At 56.0% G+C, this 16,647-nt stretch overlaps 1 protein-coding gene across 1 annotated transcript; it reads right to left on the reverse strand.

The window, feature by feature from the left end:
• Positions 1–9,713: 9,713 nt before the first annotated feature.
• Positions 9,714–15,127, reverse strand: HLX (H2.0 like homeobox). Its single transcript, XM_080825159.1, has 4 exons — positions 14,224–15,127; positions 13,265–13,444; positions 12,305–12,489; positions 9,714–10,493 (listed from the first exon to the last, which is right to left on the reverse strand). The coding sequence occupies exons 1-4, from the start codon at positions 14,813–14,815 to the stop codon at positions 10,005–10,007; spliced, it is 1,446 nt and encodes a 481-aa protein (XP_080681285.1). The 5' UTR covers positions 14,816–15,127; the 3' UTR covers positions 9,714–10,004.
• Positions 15,128–16,647: the final 1,520 nt, after the last annotated feature.

Genomic DNA, 16,647 nt, shown 5'->3' on the forward strand with positions numbered 1-16,647 from the left:
ATGGAAAGGGAAAGGAGTGACTAGGAGCACAGAGGGGGAAGCTTCTGTGCCTTCTAGACTACTCTCTTTCCATCTTGAAGTGGAGGGGGACAGTAATTGCTCCTGGCGACCACTAACTTACAGATGCTTTTGTAGTGAACTCTCCCCTCCTTGGATTGTACACCGGCCAGGGCCCACCAGGAATGCGCTTTGGGGGGCGGGGGGCAACAAGAAGATTCTTTTTTTTTTTTTTTTTTAAGATTTTATTTATTTATTTGACAGAGATTACAATTAGGCAGAGAGGCAGGCAGAGAGAGGAAGGGAAGCAGGCTTCCCACTGAGCAGAGAGCCTGATGTGGGAAGAGCCTGATGTGGGGCTCGATCCCAGGCTCCCGGGATCATGACCTGAGCTGAAGGCAGAGGCTTTAACCCACTGAGCCACCCAGGCACAAGAAGATTCTTAATGGATTTCTCTGGGGTGGTGTCTACTCGGTCAATGTAAAGAGGATATCTGAAATAATGAATAGAGTAATTCACTAAAAAAGAGTGCAGAGCTTTTCTTTGAACTCTGAACTTTTCGTTTTCTTTGAAGAGAAAGGGAAGCCCTCCAATTTAGGATTGGGACAAGAAACTGGTGGGCTTCAGGGTCTGAGGCACGGCCACGCCCCTTCCCAACCAGTACCCTGATCAAATTACCCAACCTCTCTGCTTCTCAAACTGAGTATCTGACAGATTGGAAGAACAGTATCTTCTCGCCCAGCGTTGCTGGTAAGGTTAAATGAGATACAAGACTTTCAAGTCTTGCTTTAAAGTGGGCAACAACTGAGTCTGTTTCCTCCGTTTTTATTTGCATGCGCCCCCCACGCCCCACCTTGGGTGATTTCCGAGTAAAGATGAGTCTGGGACAGAAGAAATTAGCGACGTAATGGTGGTAACAGTGGTGATAGTTTAATAACCATTCTTCACTTAGTGAGCGCCTTCTGTTTGCGGGGCTAAGGGTGCCCGATGCCGTGCCTGCGTCTGTGACTGCGCACTGTCCCAGACACGCTCCCCTAACCCATGCAGACTGGACATAGAACTGCCTCCAGGTTGCAAACTGACGGGAAGAAAATGGGAAACCATAGTGGGAGAGCTGGAGGGGACTCAGGAAGCAGGAAGAGTGTCCTCCCGACCATTCCTCTGCGATGGGAAAATCAAAAGAGGGGGAAAGGAGTGAGAAAGAAAGGTTCCAGTAGGTAAAATTGTTGGTTCGGACCACGCACCTTAGGGCGCCTTCCTCTAGCTTCCCACAGGAGCCGCTGATGGTCTCTAACTCAGAACCCTCCAGCACATAGTAGGGGCTCAGATGGTGTATACAGGTGTGGATGGATGACACCGAGGCTCTGGGTGGCCCCTGTGCGCGGGGACATCACCCTTGGCTCCTGAACAATGCTTCTGGTGAGGATGGCATCTTTGCTTCTGGTTTGTTTTTGTTTTTTGTTTTTTGTTTTTTTAATCTTAGGGAACCATTTGGTTTTTTAATAATTTTTTTAAAACTGCTTTTCATTTCATTTTGGGTCATGGAGGAGTCTGGAGTCCACAGTCTCTGGAGCACCCTGGCTGCAGGATAACTAAAGTCACACACCTCCCTGACAGGCACCATATCTAATCCCTTGCCCTGGTTCCCCCAGAACCCAGCCATCCTGGCCCAGCTCCTCTTAAAAACCTAGGCGGAAGCTTTCACCATCTCATGATGAAAGGAAGAGCCCGGCACAGGGAGTGGAGGGAGGAAACCAAAAAAAAAAAGAGAGAGAGAGAGAGAGAAGAAAGAAGAAAGAAGAAAGAAGAAGAAGAAGAAGAAGAAGAAGAAGAAGAAGAAGAAGAAGAAGAAGAAGAAGAAGAAGAAGAAGAAGAAGAAGAAGAAGAAGAAGAAGAAGAAGAAGAAGAAGAAGAAGTAGGGATCCCCAGAGCAAGGAGGAGGACAAGGGAGGATGGGGAATGAAGGAAATGGAAACATTTCCATTACAGTCGACATTCAGTTTTAAAATTGTGTGCCTCAGAAAAGTCTTTAGTTTGACTCTTTTCTAGTGTTTCGCCCACTTGTTCAACCACAAAAACGGCATTTTCAGGGAGACGAGTCAACGGCGGAGGCAGGGACCTCGCCAGAGATGAGAACGAAGGGATTTGGCTTAGATCGCTGCGGAGGACCTTAGGCAGCCTCACGGGGCGATTTTCCGGGCACCTTCCACCCGTGCGGGGCCCACGTGGAGACCAACCCGAGCTAGGTGGTGGCCTGAGCGCCCTCGCTGACCCTGGACGGGGCGCTGGGCCGGCGGGTTGGGGATCCGAGAAGACAGAGGTCTTGGGAGCGTTCACCACCCAAACGAGTGTTGAACGCGGCGGGAGCAGGCTCCCTCCCTCCCAAAAAAGGCTTGAGGCTTCGTGCGCGGTCTGCGCGGGAGCGGGGAGATCCGGGCCGCACCGCGTCTGGAGACACTCCTTTGGAAGGCATGCGAGACCTGTGATTCTCTCCATAGAAGGATCCAGGAAATGGCCTGATGATCAACGGATGCCCGTGGGAACTGCGAGATAAGGAATCCTATTCCGTTATTCATTCGTTCGTTCATTCGTTCATTCACTGGCTCATTTCCTGAGCTCGCATCACGTGCTGGAAAGTGCGGGGTGCACTCTGCACCCCATTCCGACTAACAAAAATAAACAGCCCTGACAAATCAAAGCGCGGCTGAAATTTGCTGACCCTGAAGTCGTCGGAGGCCAGCGGGGCTGAGGGTGGCTTCGGAACTCGGCGAAACTCCCCGACGCGTTCGTGCCGCAGAGGGAGAAGGCAAGGTGCAGACTCCCAGCGGCCGACTCGCTGCCCTCCAAGCCGCGGAGACACACTGCCGCGTTCCCGACGTCCGGAGAAGCACACAGAGTGTCTGGCTTCCGCGTTGGTCCTCACGTTGACTGCTAGCGAGTTGACCGTGGACGGGTCACTCGATACACAAAATGAGGCCCGGGGGCGCGCGACGTTCTACAGACGAGCGTGAGCGAACGAGCGCGCCTGCCATGTGTATGGGCGCTGCTTGGGAACTCATTTCCTTGCTGAGCAATGGACTTAGTATCGGGGACCCTTGTGTGTCCTCATCCAGATGATTTGGGACTTCCAAATTTCGGCTCCTCCCTAGGTCACCCCTCGGCAGCTCTCATGCCTTGCGGCTCGGCTTCTGGTGTTTCCAACGGCAATCACCCCATCCCACTGTTCCTGAGGATTCACTGGGACTACAAATAACCACCAGGACCACGCATTTAGTCAATCAACACTCCTTGAGGTGCCTTCCGTGTATCAAGCGCTGGGCCAGGTGCTAGAATTACTCCCGTGGTGAAGCAGAGCCCAACCCTGCTCTCAAGAAGCAGAGGGTGCCTTTTCCCAGCTAAATGGACCCTTGATATCGTGTTTCCGTTTTGAAGTCTCTCCCTCTATGTAATTAGTTAAGAACTTAATAAAATCCTAAAATGCCATTTGTCCTGGTGTGATCTCAACAGTGGGCACATATTTTTTCCTCCTGGGACCCCAGATACTTGCTTAGGTTTCCATCAAATCTGAAATGTCGGAAAACTCCGGCTCCTTCCCCTTCCAACTCCTAAGGAAAACTCCCAAGCACATCTACCAGGAGGGTCTTGAGCACCTGCTGTGTGCACAGGGTCCTAGCTGAAGTGTCTGGAGGATGGAGAGGAAGGAGTGCCGCTGGGCTCCTCATGGAGTCAGTGGGTCTGAGCTCAACCTCCATGGACACACTCTCCAAACACTCCGGTCTACTCTTTAAAAGGTTTCCCTGGAGGGGCGCCTGGGAAGCTCAGTCATTGGGCATCTGCCTTCGGCTCAGGTCATGATCCCAGAGTCTTGGGATCGAGCCCCGCATTAGGCTCCCTGCTCCGCGAGGAGCCTGCTTCTCCCTCTCCCACTCCCTCTGCTGTGTTCCCTCTCTCGCTGTGTCTCTGTCAAATAAATAAATAAAATCTTTAAGAATAATAATAAATAAAAATCAAATAAACAAATAAATAAAAGTTTCCCTGGGGACATTGTGACTGCCCTGAATTCATGAGCTTCCACCTAAGGATTTAATTTCTGGGAGAGTAAGGATTTTCTTGTACTTTTTTCAACTGTGCAAATACTAATAAGGTAATAAATACTGCCATTAACAAACGAAGGGAGGAGGAATATAATAAGCTTATGGTGTATGACATCCACGTTCTCGTTTCACATTTTATATTGCCATTAATTCTCACAGCAGTTTCCAAAAATCGAAGTTAGGTGACTTTGATTATTTCCTACCATAGAGATGAAGAAATTGAAGCCAAATGGTTATATTTCCCAAGGTCTCACATTTAGTAATTGGTGAATGAATGAACACTTCTTGCGCTCCTTTGGGTTGGGGTCAAGTATGTTCCTTTTGACACCCTCAACTCCGAGCTCCACCTGCCGGCCTTTCCTCCTACTCAGCCCCCAGAAAGAGTCATTGGAGTCACCAAAGCCTTGAGCTCTGGGCATAGGTCAGGTGGTATAGGCTCTGTCACCACCATGGCCTTCTATTCCTGGTCTGTCACCCACAGAAGACTGTGCAAAAGGAGGAGGCTCATATCTGCCGGCTGGGACGAGGTCCAAGGGCAGGGGGAGAGAGAAGGAGCTAGCGCAGTGGCTGCCTGACAAGAGCGATGAGGCCTCAAACCTCTTGTGTTGTCCAGAAACCCATGTGTCAGCAACCGCTATTCGATTAGAAAATCACAAAGGATGATGCACTATCCCATGAGCAGGGTGTGGTCCCGACCTTAGACACATTAGCAAAACCTATGGTGGCACAAGCTAAAGGGTAGGGTATCAATGCCCCTGGACTCCTGGAGGGTCACCTCTCAGGGACTACCAAGACAAAGACCAAGTAGGCCAATGGGAACTCACGGTTCCCCTCCAAGACTCAACACCTCGTATGCCCTTTTCAAAAAGCCACTGAGTTGTATCAATCCAGATCAGAATCTGGTTGGTCAGGCGCATCCCAGAGGACCCCTCTCCTTTTGCTCCTCAGGAAGCACGAACCCCACAGCCTTATCCGAGTCCTGGCATCACTCTCCAAGGGACACTGGGCAAGTGTCAAGAACCCAGACTCCGTTACTCCATCCTTAAAATGAAGAAGTCAGAAGTAATCACACCTGTGAGGACTCCTATGCTTGTTCATAAAATGACGGAAGGCAGCACATCCAAGGGACCCCAGGGCCAGCAGTTCTCTGAGCTCACCTGTCTAAGCGGCAGAGCCTGGGCCTGTTGGAACCCGGGTGGGGGAGGAGGGGGGAATAGCTTAGAAAGTGCACCCCCCCCCTTGCATAGCAGTCAGAAAGTCCAAAGAGCTGCTGGGGTGGGGGGTGCACTGCAGGTTTTAATACCCGCATTCTCGGGGAGAAACTGCATCATTCATTTATCTTTAGGACACCGGCCAATCCCCTCACAACCTCGAAGGGAGGACGCTGAGCCAGATGCGAGCGTGAGCACAATTAAATCGGGACGTATCTCCCCTGGCCCTAATACCTGCAGTTAAAGTCCTTGGAAACCCAATAGGAGGGGCTTCACAAAGACCATGGAGTGTGCAACCTCCTTCCTAAAGGCTAAAGAAGGGGGAATGCGAGGGTCCTTCGTGTTTAGGGTCCTCTCCACCCTCTTTAAAGTAGGGTCACACGTTCCTGTGGAAAGGGCCGAATTCTCACTCCTTTAACCAGCTCTTCCTTCTCAAAGAAGGACGAAGGTGGAGGAGACCCTTGGGCAACCCGGAGGTTGGTGCACCCACCTCAGCCCCCTGCCTCTCTTCCCCATTTCTTGCTCCAGAGCTGCCCCAGCCCCCCTACCAGCACCGCCCACCGATCCCAGCCCCGCCTACCCGGGTCTGTTTGAGGTCCGCAGGGGCTTGAGGGGAAGTGGAGTCTGATGCGGGAATAGATTCGAACTCAACAGGTTAAAGCCACTCGGGTTAAAGCTCAATTCTGAAACTCCCCCATAACACCCCCGACCCCCCCCCGCAGGTCCTGGTTCCTGCCCCGCCCTGGGGACCCTTAAGTTCCCTGAGACTGTGACCGACCCACAGCAGTGGAATCTGGGGTCACCTTCCAGTTAGGATGGCTTCCGGCACCTAGAACAGGGGGGACCAGAGGGCTGGGCACTCGGAGCTCACCTGCTTGGCGCTGGCCTCAGACCAGAAACCCCGCCAACACCCTCCTTCGGACCCCAGCTAGAGGGAGCAGCCACAGGAAAGATCCCAGAGCCACTGGTCCCCTCTGAGGTGCGGAGGGAGTCAAAGGAATTGGTGACAACCGGAGTCCGAGCAAGCCCCCACCTCCAGCACACACACACGGTACCCACGAATCCTTGCGTGGTAGTCAACAGAAGGAGAGCTCCTTGGCTGGTCTGCGGGCCAGAGCCTCCCTTGGAGACAAGACTTAGCCTTGAAGTGCCACGGGGCCGGACAGCTTTGGCCCCGGGAAGGGGGGGTGGGTAGGCACAGGGCAGCGAGGGCCACGCGTTCCCAACAACTCCGGACCTCCGGGTCCCTGCCGGCTCCGGACTTCGGCGCCCGAAGGGAACGGCGCAAGCTCTCAGTGCTTTGGTCGGCGAGGCTTGGCTCAGGCAGACTTTTCTGGAGACCAGCGCCCCACGCACCCACCCCGGCAGAAGAAGGCGGCGTGAGGCTCCTCGCTCTGCTTTGCCATCTGGAGAAGGGAAAACTTTATTTGTGTGGTTTTGATCCGAAGAGTCTGAAATGGCCAGTACCTCGTCTCCCCCGTGTGTGTCTGAGTCTGCCTGGCTGGGCACCTCTGGGAGCGTGTGGATGTGCGGCCTACGCGTGTAATTGTGGTGTGCGCGCGCGTGCCCCCGGGGAGATATTAGACCCCCTCCCGTCCCAGAGAGACCCGCGGCCGCCACCCCTCGGCACCCCCGAGCTGCGCCTCGGTAACGTGGCTCCGAGGGCTGGGCGCCGCGGGGGCCACTGCGGCTGGGAGGCAGAACCCGGCTCCGACAGATTTCTTGCTGCTTTTCGGGAAGGGCGAGTCTCCGGCCGCGAACGTCTGGAAGCGGGGCTGGCGGCTCGGCTCGGATCCGGGGCCCGCGCGCACCCGTTGCCCCCTCCGAGCCTCAGCCGGGCGGGCCTCGGCGGGCCTGGAGTGCGCGGAGCTAGCGCGCACGGCCTTCTCTTGGGCGCATTAGAAATCCCGGTCTTTGTTCAAGAATTTCTAGCTTTCCTGGCCGCTCTTGCAAGCAGTGAGCGCCAGCGGGAAAATTCCCGATCCCTGGGCCAAGCGAGCAGTCCCGGGATGAGTGGACCCGGCCCGAAATGCGGTTTTTGCTCCCCACCACCAGACCGGCCTCGAGAGGGCTCTTCGTCCTTCGGCTGCTCCTCTTGGAGGAGCCTGGACTCTTGATACCCCGTTCATGATGAAAAGGTGGAAGAACTCCACTGCCCAGGGTGAAGCCCCGCTAGAGTTTCACGGGGAAGATATTCAAGGAGAGGTGGGGGGCAGTGGAGAAAGGGGCGCCTCCTGGGAGCCCCCTAGGAGCATCCCCAGTGCCACCCCCAGGAGCTGCCTGCCCAGGGCATTTCCCTCCCGGTACCCCACCTTTGCTGCGCCCTCTGGTCTAGCGGATCCTGGCGGTGCTAAAGCCGAACTGTACTTGAAATCACAGCATTACGGTCCTGGGCGATTATTTCCTTCACTTTTTAAACCCCGGGCCCCAGGAGGAGAAATGTGAGGGGGGATTGGAACAGCAGGCACCTCGAGGGCCTTGTGAGAGGCAGAGTAGCTGCTCAGTGCTTAAAGCACCAACTCCTCCCCAGTTCTCCCCAGTTCTCCTCCCCAGTTCTCCCCAGCTGAGCTCCCCTACTAGATTCTCCTGAACGCCAGCTCCGGATTTAAGTGCCTCAAAATTCCACGAACTTGGGATGTCCTGGTTACAGAATTTCAATATTTCGTGGGTCAGAGGAAACTAATCTCGATAATGAAGGCAAAACTGAGGTATGGGGAGAAACCTGCTGTTTGGGCAGCAGAGTTTGTGGAATGGTGGAAGAATCCCCACCCCCACCCCCCACCAAGGCTAGAACCCAAGCAGGTGTGGAGGCTGCTCTGCGGGGAAACTTGGGGCACATTTAAAGACAATAGCTGGCTCACATTCCCTTTTAACTCAAGGTCCCTTCTAGAGCCCTCTACCTCTCTTTTCTCCTTCCTCCACTGGACCACCCTGATCGCTCCCACTCCCCTCCCCGATACACACATTCCTCCAGGAGTTCAGCTTCATTTGGAGGTGGGGAGGTTGCCTGGGGCAGGGAATGGCCAGCCTTGCACCCCTGTGCTGTGCCAGGCCAGCAAAGGCTAAATCTGGGGCCTCTACTGTAAAATGGAGGTCTTTTAATGAGCTCAAGTCAATGATTTAAAATGGGGAAGAAGCTAGCCAGATCAGGGAGCCACTAGGAGCCTCCTCACTCCAGCCAGGGGACTGGGATGTGTCCTGGGCTAGCTGACCTGAGCATCCCTGGGGGGAGCACCACTCTCTACAGAAGAACATCCGACCAGAGAACCAGCTCTTAACCTGGATGGTGGGCCTGTAAGAAGCCTTGTGCCCTGGCCAGAGTTCAGTGCCAAATGGCCCCGCGTGGTCAGGCTTGTCGGCAGTCTGTTTTTAAATCTCGCAAAAGGACTCTATACCAACTCTGGACGTTTTGTTTTGAGGAAAGGAAAGCCAAGAGAGGACCTTTCGTTGTGAGGAAAGGAGAGCCAAGAGAGGACAAAACAAAACAAAAAACCTTAAACGGGCCTGTCCCAGTTGCAGTGTGGAAGCAAAACTGGTATTTCAGTGGCGGTGTGGTGGGAAACGGCAGCTGGGCTCCTGGCTGCTTGGGGGTGGGGGGCTGCGGAGAGACTCACTGGGCGTTACCAGGGGCTTAACAGCAAGGAAGACTGTGTGCCTATGGAGGGGTTGAGATGCAGGTTTGAGAGCCAGGAGGTCTGAGCTCTGGTTTGGGTTATTGCCTGGGTGTGACCTTGAACAAGTCACCTCCCTGCCCCATGGTTGTTTGGGCACCTTTAAAACTTTCTCAGGCCCAGCCTTTTCAGCCCCAAGGACTGTGATTTGTCTGTCTTTTCCTCCAGGACGCTACCTCCTCCCCTTAGACATCCTGAGCAAGGGGCGGTTTATGTTGGAACTGCCTAAAAGTTCCGCTATGGACTTCGGACTTTGAGTGGCCGCCTTTGTAAGTACCCACTGTGGCTAAACTGGCCGCCTGCTTCACCATCTTCTCCACTCCAAGTCTGGATACTCGCCAGCAAAGGAAAGGCCACAGGCCCACTCAGTGTCCCGACTCAGGGTAAGGAGGCCATCTGCCCCACAGGCCTAACCGATTCTGTGACCACCTCTGCGTTCTGGCCACACTCAGGGTCACGGAACACCGGTTCAGTGGCGGGGAAGCAAAGCTTATGGCCAAGAAGGCCTCTGAACTCGAAGCCTTTCTCTGCAGCAAGGCGGCTCGGAGGTTGCAGGACTTCCCCCAATCCCAAAAGCCCTCGTCCCCCACCTCCAGCTGCTGTGACCTGCTGTGCCCCGAGCGCGGCTGACCCCGGCTTTCACAACAGCGCGGCCCCAGCAAACCAAGCGGCCTTTACAAACCGTAGTAAACGTTTTATTTACAAGTTCATGGCGTCCTAAGTGCAGCTCGTCTTTGCGCCACGATCCCGAGCGCGGGGAGGAACTGTTTCGGCCGACACTTCACAGTGTGAACTGCTCGCTGCCGGGGAGAGGTTTTGGCCGGCGCCGGGTCCTCGGGCGGGGGTACTGAGGCCCCCTGGGCTCTGGGCACCAGCGCGACAGCGACGGGCGGGTGGGACCTTGGGCAAGGTCGCTCCGCTGCGGCGTCTCCGGTCCCGGCCCCACGGCCAACACAAAGCAGGCGCAAAATCCAGCCCTCCCTGGGAGGCTGGGGGCGGCACGCGGGCCCCGGGGCCCTGCCTCGTGCAGTCTACAGGCCGCCCAGCGGTGCCTGGACGGGCTCGGGGCTCTGCGGGGCGCCGCTGAGGGTGGGCTGGGGCGCCGGCAGCAGCTCCGAGGCGCCGCCGCCCCCGCTCCCCGCCCCGCCGCCGCCGCCGCCGCCGCCGAGGCTGGCGAAGCTGAAGCCGCCGCCGCCGCCGCTTCCCGCGCTCCCGCCGCCGCTGGCCGGGAGGAGGGCGCCCGCGGCAGAGGCCTTGATGACCGTGGTCTGGTGCAGAGACCGCTCGGCCCCCTCAGTCCGCTCCGTGTCGCTGGGGGCCATGTCCAGAGACTCGGAGTCGCTGCTCTCGCTCTCGGCCTCGCCCTCCGAGCGGCTGAGGCTCCGCTCCTCCTGCTCGCCGTCCGCAGCCGCTCCTCCGCCCGACGGCTTCTCGCCCGCCTCCTTGTCCTTGTCCTTCTGGGCCTGGGCCTCCTTGGAGTGCCGCCACTTCATCCGCCGGTTCTGGAACCACACCTTCACCTGCGCCGCAGCACGTGGGAAGACAGGAAGGGACACCCAGATGAGACGTGGGCTCGAGACCCTCGGCTGGCGCGCAGCCTGGAGCCCGGGGCCCCAGGACCTCTGCTCAGGCGCCGGGAGGCAGCCCAGGAAAACAACGACATCGCCGGGGACCCTCGCCTAGGGAACCCACGAGAACTGTTTCTCAAAATGTAGCCCTCCAGACCGGGTCCTGAAATAACCTGGATGCTTTCCAAAGGCGGAGTCCTGCACCTCGCCCTCAAACTAAGCGATTTCTGTTCTAAATCAATGCTTCCTAACCCCGCTTGAGTCAGGACTCCCCAAGACTCTGATTAAGTTATGGACCCTTGGCCCAGAAAAAAAATTACCCAGGATTTTAAGGGTTTGGTGAACCAATGTTAAGAATTCCTGCAAAACTGGTCCCCTCCTCGACTGCCAGCACCCAAGACAAGTTTCTACCAAAGCAATTCTTAAAGAGAAACCGTGGGAAACACAGAGGGAAAAGAGGGTTCAAAGAGTTAATCCCAGTGGGTGGGGGCATTGCCGGACCATCAATAGAGGAGCATTTCCTTGGCATGTGTGTACTCAGAAGCTGATAAGGACCCTGCCCCTGGCCGGGATGAACTCCTCCTTCTGTAGGCTTAGAATATGCCGGCATTAAACCTGTGCAAAGTGGAAGAAGGGGGTAGGGATGGGGTGGATAATCTATATAAATATATACAGTCCCCTGGGGGACCCAATGCTGTTCACACAAGTCCCAGCTTCCCTTTTAAAAATAACATCCACAGCTGGTGGAAAACGGCTGGGCTCTTCCAGTGTGTGTTGGGGAGGGGAGTTGTGTAATGGAGGACAGAAAGACAAGGGGGGGGGGCCAGGAGGACCCTAAAGGAGCTATGAAAAGGTACCTGCCTTTGACTTCTGCCCTACTTAAAACATTGAGCCCCCAGGGAGCAAAGGTCACCGCTGTGGGATTTGGAAGAACGGTGACTCTTCTATTTTCGAAACCAAAAAAAAGTCCAGTTCTTGAATTAGAGAAAAGAAAAAAAATTGATTTCAGAAATTGAACTCCAACACGACAGATTCACCATTGTCCTTAAAAAAAAAAAAAAAAGTTCAAGGAGGCAGAAACTGCTGAAACGCTCTTGGGTATTTTAAGAAAATCTTTCTTTCTTTCTTTCTCTCTCTCTCTCTCACTCCCCTCCCCCTCCCCACCAGAGATTTTTCTTGAGAGCTTATGCCGTTAGAAAGTCGGCCGGACTGTGGCTGCTGCTGTGTGCACTCCTGGCCCTGCTGGGGCTAAGTCATTCCGTTTGAAATGATGTTTTCACTTCCTCACAAATGGGGATTTCACAATCCAGCGGCAGCAGCAGGAGGAGGAGGGAGGAAGGACGGGAGGAGAAAAAAAAAAAGAAAGAAAGAAACCAACAATCTCTTGACTTTGGATTTTTATCTCTTCTGAAATAAACTGCCTCCTACAGCGAACGGCACTACAGTCGAGTACATAATTATTATCTCCTGCGGCCTATTTGCTTTCTCCGCGGTTCTTTCGCTTGTTGGCCAAAATAAACAGGCTGTACTTGTTGACATACATCTTTGGGGATGGGCTTTTCTTTCCGTCCTTCTTCCCCTCCCATCCCCCCCTCCTCCAGACTCAAGTTTCGACGCCTACGATGTCTCCAGAAATCCAAGACCATGCGTTCCCGCGGCAAACGCGGAGTGGGCCGGGGTGGAGGGAGGCCTCGGGCCAGGCCGCGCTGATGCTGCCCCCCACCCCGCGAGGGGGCTGGGTGCGGGAGCCCGAGCCGGCTTACCTGGGCGTCCGTGAGGCCTAGCATCGCGGCCAGTTGCTTTCGGTCGGGCTTGGTCACGTACTTCTGGATCTCAAACCTCTTCTCCAGGCCTTTCCTCTGCAGGTTGGAGAAGACCGCCCGCGACCAGGAGCGCTTCCTTTTGTAGGTCTGCGGCATGGTGTCCTTCGTAAGCACGGCGTAGGGACCTGCCGCCCGGGCGGTAGCGGGAGCAAGAGAAAGACAGAGGGGGCCGTCAGTGCCCCCGTCCGTGCTCTGCGGGCCCCGGACTCGCCGTGCTGCTTGAGACTGTTTTGCGTGAACAGCGGCCCCCATTCAGAGAGCCCTTCACGCAGACGCGGAATGGCCTTTCTAAAAAGGAATCCTACAGCTCTGAAGACTTCAGGCTCAAGGCCGAAAGCGAGGGTGGCGTGGAGAAGCCCAGCGCTTCGTCGATTACTTCCAGAGAAAAAACATAAACCTAACGCGTGGTCTTTGGGGCATGCGAAAAGTAGGCGAAAATGTCCCTTGGGCCTGAAGGATGGGGAGATGACAGCTTTGACTCTCGTGTGTGTACGTGTGTACGTGTGTGTTATGTACCCGTTCTTGCCAACGTGCGAGCGGACGGAACCTCCTTGGACAAAGTGTTGGAGGTCACTCCTAACTCTGTGTATGTTAAAAAGCAACACCTCTTGCTGCATTTTCAAGCCACTCTGGCGAAAAGACTAGGGAAAGCCCCTTCACCCCACCCCGCCCGCCCACGCACACACCTTCTCTGCACCCCCAGGCCCCCCACCCCCCTGCCCCCAGGGAGCCGACGGAAGAGTGAGCTAGCTATCTGAGAACTCTTTCGGTTTCCGTCTCCGGATTTGGTAGCCTCCTGCACCAACTCCGGGATTGGGGCACCGCCGTGGCCACGTGAGGCGTCAGTCCTGAGTCAGTCGACTTGCCCCACTAAGCCGTCGCTCGGGAGGGTTTCCGTACCTGGAAACGTGTCTTGAAACTGATGCTGAACTGAATTCCTCGGGTTCGAGCTTAAGGGACTCAGGATGGCAGAAGCCTCGTTAATGGGATCTAGAGACGCGAAGAACTGCCCGGCGGACGGCTGCAGGCCGGGGAGGTGCACCCCTGCGGGCCGCCCGCTGGTTAGCAGGGAGGTGAGGTCTGGAGAGGAGGCAAAAGAAGAGCCGGTTACACCTCAGGCAAAGCCACACTCCCGGGCTCAGTTGTCCCTCCCATCCCCCTCGATTGGGTTTTCCTGGAGCAAAGTCACGACAGACCCTTGTCTCCGCGCCAAAACCCCTCTCTCCCGACAGTGGCCAAGGGGCGATGCGCAAAATGTTCCTGCGCGTAGCCCATACGTCCACGTCCACACAGACAGCAAGGAAGGGCTTTGCATAAAACAGCCAAAAGGAAGTCACTTCCAGGTGCCTGGCGAGAACTCCACAGACCTGCCCCCTCCCCCGTGAAGGAGTCCCAACTCTGCTTTCTCTGGGGAGGCGAGGCTCTATTTTGTTTATCTACATTCCTTGAGTGGAATTTCACTAGAAATCAGGTAAATGCAAGAGAAAGTGTTCCCCAAAAGGGCTTTCCCTCTCAAATTAATATAGTTCTCTCTCTCTCTGGAATCTCTCTCCAGATTCAAGAGACAGATGATAGTCATTTCAGCAAATATTTAGACCAACGATTTTTATGAATAATGATTCCTTGACGTGCGTTTTTAAAGCATCCCTGGAATCTTTTTTTTTTTTTTTAACGCAGAGCAGGTGAGTTTTAAACGTATAGTTTCACAGTATTCTTACAATTCACTCTCTTCTCCCTCATTTTACCCGTTTGTCCTTAATTGCGCAAATACTCGAAGGCATCCCAAATGGCCTTGGGACCGGCGAGTGAGTGCGCCAGGGCCGTGGTCAGAGGCCTGCAGCCTCTCGCCCAAGACCTACCTCTCAGCGTGTTGCCTTCCTTGACTTTGGGGTCAAATTCTGCAGACAAAATGCGATCAATTCCAAATTTGAGGTCCTTGCTAGAGGGGGCCGGGGCCGAGCCGCTGTGCGGGGGGTTTGGGGCCACCCGCGCCCCGGAGACCGGGGGCTGCAAGGCGCCAGCCCGGGGTGGAGGCGGAGGCTGCTGCTGCTGAGGCGGCTGTTGCTGCTGCTGTTGCTGCGGGTGATGGTGGTGGTAGGCGGCTGAGAGCGGAGACAGCCGCTGCGGGAAGCCAGCCGGGACTTCGGAGGGCGCCACCACCGGGGTGGGTCGAAGCGGGGATCTGGCGGCCGCTTGGAAAGAGGCGTGCGGGTGAGCCGAGCCCAAGTGCGCGGTGAGGGCGGCGGCCGAGGCCCCCGCCAGACCCTCCGCGGCCGCCCCTGGCTCCCCCACGCCGGCGTGCAGGATGTCTGCGATGCAGAAGGAGGGTTTCTTGACCGCGGCGGGGTCCAAGGGGAAGGCGCAGCCGCCCGGGCCGGCGGAGGAGCAGTAGGCGGCCGACCACAGGCTGAAGTTGGAGGCGTAGAAGGGAGCCAGCCCGGCGGCGAACATTCTGGCTGGGTGCGCCGAGCTGCCGCCGCGGCCGGGCCGGGCCCGGCCGAGTGGGTGGGTGGGTGCGCGGAGGGAGAGCCTGAGTCCCGGAGCCAGCGGCGGTCCAGCCGGGGACGATCCGCTTTCGCTTCTCCGGCCACTGAACACAGGCCAGGGAGCCCTAGCGCCGCCGAGGGAAGAGGCGAGGCCCCGATCCCGGCCGGTCACAGCCTCGGCCCCTGGCCTCACTTTAAAGGCGGCGCGGCGCCCGCGCTCCCCGCGGGCTGGAGGCGAGCGAGGGGCGCTGGGGCGGCTGGGCGGCGGGGGCCGCGGCTCCGCACACGCCGGGGAAGCCGGGGAGACAGGGGCCGGGCACCGAAAGAAAACCCAAACAGCTAAGCCCTAAGAGCTAAATTTAAAACAACAACAATAATAATCCGTTAGTTAAGGGGAAAAAAAAAAGTAATAAGAGGAAAAAAAAAAAAAAAACTCCTCTCTAAAAACTCCCAAAGTTTTGGCAGGAGCTTCGGAGTCAGACCCAGGGTAGGACCTCGATCCGAGCGCTCATTGGCCATCCTCGTGACCAATGGGAGCGGGGAGTGGAGGGGAATTGGGAAAGAGGGGCGTGGCCCACCGCCTCAGCCACGCCCCGGCCACGCCAAAGTGTTTGCTGCTGCCGCGTGGGCTGAGCGCGGTCCCGCGCGCAACGGCCCGGGCGGCGCCTCCAGGGAATTCTGACCCTCCGCTAACTTCTGCAGCTCCAGACCGACATCGGACGCAGAGAGCTGGTCCCAGCGCTAGCTTTTACCCAGAGTGGCTGGTGCTCCCGTGTATTTTCACGGGTGCAAAGCCCGCCTCCTGGAGCACGGGGGTGGCCCCCTCGGTTCCCTCCTCCTGACTTCACTCGGGCCTGATTTGTCTTCGCTCTGCCTTCATCCGGAAAGTCGGTGTCCTCTTCCTTCGTGGGCTCCCGCTGCCTAGCGGCTCCGCTCTGAGCTCTGGCGCGGGAAAACTGGGGTCCGAAGTCCCCGCCCAGTTTAGCCCTGCGTCCGCCTCGCTGCCTCGGAGATCCGCAGGGAGGAGGGGAGGGGCGGTCGCCAATTAGCTTCAGTCCAGGCTGTCACCCAGCGTCAATTTGGACGAGTAACTTTTCAAACAAAATAAGATGGATGTCTCCGAACCTCTCCCTTGGACGCAGCCAAGCCCTCTCCCGAGCCTCAGGCGACAACCAAACAGGCCGCCGTCCGAAACCCGTGAAAGCGGCACGCGCGTCCCCTCCTCTGCTGCACCTTGTAGGAAATGTCACCCTCCCAGCTCCACCACATCCCAGATCACGTGGGGTCCATTGTTTTGCAAGTGCCCACAAGAGCACATTTCCTTGGGGTTAAATACTACTTTCAATTCAGTGACTGTTTCCCCAGGAACCCCTTGGGCCTGGTCGCAGAAGAAGTTGCAGTGGGGACCAACGCCGTCCATTCGTGCTTTGGGTCTTTAGAGCGCAGGGTGGATGTAGTGGGGTTTTCTGCAACATCAACATCTCTATTTTAAGAATTCGTTCTCTTTTAAATTACGGTCAGAATGGATTTCCCCACCCCTCTCCCAAACAAACCACAGGCCACCCAGATGAGCTCTTCTTGCACATTTTCAGGAAGAAAAATAAAATAATAACAATAATGAAACCACGTAATCTTTTGTTTTCGATTGCCCTAATAAGCATCTCCTAATTGAACTTCTGTGCTTCTGCCTCATGTCTCCCTCCCCCCAAAAGACTTTTAATACAATTGCATTAAAGCTTCTGTGACATTTCTTACTTCACTTCGTCCTAAAGAGGTCTTACCAAATCAACCCAGGAA

Source organism: Martes martes, assembly GCF_963455335.1.
Source record: "Martes martes genome assembly, chromosome: 15".
Classification (NCBI taxonomy): Eukaryota; Metazoa; Chordata; class Mammalia; order Carnivora; family Mustelidae; genus Martes; species Martes martes.

Coding starts and splice junctions, on each gene's coding strand:
- HLX (XM_080825159.1), bottom strand. CDS start 14,815: ATGTTCGCCGCCGGGCTGGCTCCCTTCTACGCCTCCAACTTCAGCCTG. Junction 13,445..14,223: donor GGAAGGCAACACGCTGAGAG/GTAGGTCTTGGG, acceptor CCTCCTCTCCAG/ACCTCACCTCCCTGCTAACC. Junction 10,494..12,304: donor TAGGCCTCACGGACGCCCAG/GTAAGCCGGCTC, acceptor GCTGCGGCGCAG/GTGAAGGTGTGGTTCCAGAA.